Raw genomic sequence first — 3827 nt, 5'->3', positions numbered from 1 at the left:
GCCTCATGCAGTGCATGTGTCACATGCACAGGGAGCAAGGGGAGCTATGTGCTCTAGGCATCCATTCATGCAGGAGAGCAGGATGTGCCTGCGATCCTCAGTGTCTAAGAAGCCCTAGATCCTACCAACGTCCTCTTTCCTCTTAGGTAATCAAGCTTTGAGGAATTAAAAGCGTTACAGAAAGGATCTGAAATGCTAAGGGGAAAAAAAAAAAAACATGCACACTAAGTCATAGTTGGGGAAAATTTATTAAGGGTACATCAGCTACACACAATTTTGGAATAACATTTGATCATGAAAAGAAGCAGACCAGGTCAAATATTCCCCAGGACAATTTCCACAAAAATCACATCACAGAGTCAAGAAAATCTCATCTCCAGAGAAAACACTGTGTCACTCTTTGCAGAGCGCCCTTTGCAGGTGGGGCCTTCACCCAGAATCTCCCAATTCAGATATTAACCAAATACAGGTTTAGGTCCTAGGTTAAATTTACATTTGTATTTACCATTTATCAGCATCATTTCACTCAATTCCATAGAGAATGTCTTTAAGTAAAGCAAGCTTGACATCCCAGTGGGTAAGTACCTTTTGAAAGGTCACATCTATTTACATGATGAGTGTGTGTGTTTGTGTGTGTGTGTGTGTGTGTGTGTGTTCGGTTTGCATGTGCAAGCTCCCCAAAAGCAGGATACCCAACATGATGAAGACTCCACCATTTCTATCCACTGCAGCTGAGGAAGTGCTGATTCCACACATCAGCCCAGGACTATGACTTGTCCTCCATTCAACAGACACCTCCTCGGGATCCCCTGGGCTGGAGGACAAGTCTCTGAGGCCATGCGCTGTCTCACTCTCTCTCACTGTCTTCAGAGGACGAGGACACCTGCAGGTCCTCATGGAGGACACTCACAGGGACGTGACCAAAGAATCCCTCGGATTTCTGAATGACAGGAGGGCCCTGACCAGGAGGGGCTGACTTCTCAGCGGGATGGAGCAAGGGAGGTGTTAGGAACCTGGAGCTCCAGCAGGCTTTGTCCAATCTCGTGAAGACCATTCTCAGAGGCGTGCCAGGGGCGGGCTTGGAATGTGGACGTGGGGTTTCGATGCATGCCTGGACCGTTTCCAGGAGAGGTCGGGGGTGTGCAGGCTGCAGGTCGATGACTTGCACTGGGGCAGGTGTCTTCCCGGTCAGTAGGGGTGCCGCTGGGGGTCCACATGCACTTCTCTTTGCAGGAGGACACAGACTCTCCGAAGCCCCCAGATGGCTTTCCTGTATGCTCTTGTGGTGGTGCTGGAAGGGGCTCCAGCGTGCTTTCTTTCGGGGCTTCAGGCCCATCTCTAGAGAGATCTGGACACCTCTCTTGCCTGCTGTCTTGAGGTAGTTTTGGAAATTCTGAACCATACCGTGGCTTGCGTTAGGACATGCATTCTCCTCAGGAACCTTGGCTGGTGCCTGGACATGGTGCACGCCATCTACCTTGGACACAGCCTGGGGAACTTCAAGGGAGTCTCCTCGGGGCCTCTTTCCTGACACATGGACAACCGGGCCACCCTCCTTGGCATAGGGTTGGCATGCCAGGGGTCTGTCAGGCGTCACCACTCTCTGTGCCTCATGTCGTGCACCAGGGGGGAAGACGCTCCCTGAAGGGCTTCTGAGGAGAGCAGCTGAGTGGTACCCGACTCTCATGTCAGCGGTTTGGGTAGGTGGCTCCCATGGGAGGGGAGGCTCCAGGACAGACGCTCTCTTAGTGGTATAGACGGGCATCGGTGTGTGTGGACGCTGTGGGAAAAGGAACACACGGAAATGCGCATTAGTTTTTCCTCACCACCAAGACAACATTGCCACGAAGGAAAACCAAGAAACTCACACAACCCCAAGACCTTAGTATGTTCAGTTCAGCAGTGGATGACAGGAAAGGTTCTGTGTACACAGGAGGTGGGACCACAGCTCAGGGGTGGTCAGGAATAAATACTCGACAGGATCTCCTGGACACCCTTTTTCTATCGGGGAGGAACCGAGAAAGCTTCTGCAAAAACATCTTCGGTTCCTCCAGCGGACCATCTACTGGGCTCCGGAGAGCACAGGAATCCTGCCACTGTGGAGCCACTGCAGAGGCTACTGAGATTTGATGGACGATGTGGGAGAATGTGTCCCAAAGCAAAGTTCCCTGCTCTTCCATCGAGGGTTCTATGTGTGAGAACAGTGTCCTCCAGTGCTTTCCCTCCCACACACCCACTGTGCACACACATCCCAGGAATAAGGCACCGTGATGGACAGCAAGGGAAATGGGGGAGGAGGATGCCCCCCTGAGCTCACACGGCTCAGAACGGAAGTGGGGTCAGTCCTCACCCAGGAAGGCAACGAAGCTCATCAGGGTCCACCAGACCGAACAGGAGCCAGGAAGCAGGGGACACTCACCCTCACGTAGCTGCAGGATTCTGTGCAATCCTTCCAGGTTTGCTTCTGCTCGCCTTGGAGTTGCCTGGGGAATCTCTGGAGCAGGGCCTCCCTCTGGCGGGCTTGCCTGCACAACAGAGTGTGGGAAGTGGAAGAAACTCAGTTTCACGGCTTCAAACTGGGACAAAGCCTGAGGCCTCAGACAGCAGCGTCCTTTCCCTCCCCTGCCATTCTTCCCCCCACTCCCGAAAGCCCTCCAGGGAGCCCTCCAGGTTTGCCTAGAGCTACTAGCATTTGGGGGCTCTGGCAAGTCTGCTTGGCATTAGCCAGGTTCCCATATGTCCCCTGGTAAGGGGACACCCGCCCCACCACTCACACACTCTCGCCGATTCAGCAAGGGCAGCTGAGTAGCCTAAGTGTGGACCCTGGAGGATGGAGAACTCCTTTGTCGGCCTCCCCAGCCCTCCCTGTCTGTGTGTGAGGACAGCACAGCACACAGTGTCCAGGGGCAGAGACACAGTGTCCTTAGACGTCAGCCCTGGGTTTGGGGACAGGAGCAAGCCACGTTCCTCACCTTGGTCCCTCTCCCTTCTCCCTCTCAGCCTGCTTCAAGGGCCCGGGGTTCTGCTGGTCCCGCTGACTGCGTGGTTCTATGTTCTCCTTCAGCTTCCTGGAGCCCAAGGCCTGGAGGTCGAAGGCCCTGCCCCAGTGCTTCATGGGGCACCTGCTGCTGGATGCCTTGTGCCCAAAAGCTCCACAGTCCCTGCACTTCACCTGGGGAGGAAGAAGGAAGGATCAGTGGTTGTGGACAGGGGGCATCACCTCGGCTTGTGAGGTGCCAGCCTTCCGAAGACCGTGGGATGCTTCCCCAGCCTCTCCAGGAGGGACATGGAGGAGGGATTGCAAGAGTCAGGCTGAACTGAAGGAGCCCTCTGGAGAGACGTGGACAAACACCAGCCTGGACCGGAGCCCGTACACTCCTGAGGTAGACCCTCGCTGTGTCTGAATGCTCCACTACGTCTGGTGACGAGCCTCCGGGGCAGGTGGTCCTGGCCCGGGAAAAGACAACTGAGTCATGGACACAGAACTCTCCATGGGCCAAGCCTGTCTCCACAGTCATGGCAGACCCCCTCCTCACAGCACATGCCGGCCTCTGCTTACCCTGGGATCCTCCTCCTCTGGCCCAGGAGCCCTGGGTGCTAAGGATGCCCTCGGTGGCCTCTTCCCTTTCTGGGCTTTCAAGGGTCTGTAGGGCTCAAGCTGGGTCTGTCTGCCCGCCATCTGTCCTAATTCCTTAAGGGACGTGGCAGTTGGCCGGCCTGCCTCGGGGATGGGTGTCTGGATTTCCTGAGTCAAAAAAAAAAAAAGGACAGTCGTATTCACACAGATGCAAGCCTCTTTCCTGTCCCTTCTTCTCCAAGTAGGTATG

General features: G+C 54.8%; 1 protein-coding gene across 1 annotated transcript; it reads right to left on the bottom strand.

Moving 5' to 3' along the window:
• Positions 1-861: 861 nt before the first annotated feature.
• Positions 862-3679, bottom strand: LOC132009028 (putative protein FAM90A12P; the record flags this gene model as incomplete). The annotated part of the gene is made up of 4 exons (XM_059387455.1): positions 3560-3679; positions 2973-3172; positions 2420-2525; positions 862-940 (listed from the first exon to the last, which is right to left on the bottom strand). Coding segments are annotated over exons 1-4 (505 nt in total), but the record flags the coding sequence as incomplete, so codon positions are not given.
• Between the last annotated feature and the right edge of the window lie 148 nt (positions 3680-3827).

Source organism: Mustela nigripes, unplaced genomic scaffold (genome assembly GCF_022355385.1).
Source record: "Mustela nigripes isolate SB6536 unplaced genomic scaffold, MUSNIG.SB6536 HiC_scaffold_3359, whole genome shotgun sequence".
Lineage (NCBI taxonomy): Eukaryota > Metazoa > Chordata > Mammalia > Carnivora > Mustelidae > Mustela > Mustela nigripes.
This window is presented reverse-complemented; position numbering and strand designations above follow the sequence as displayed.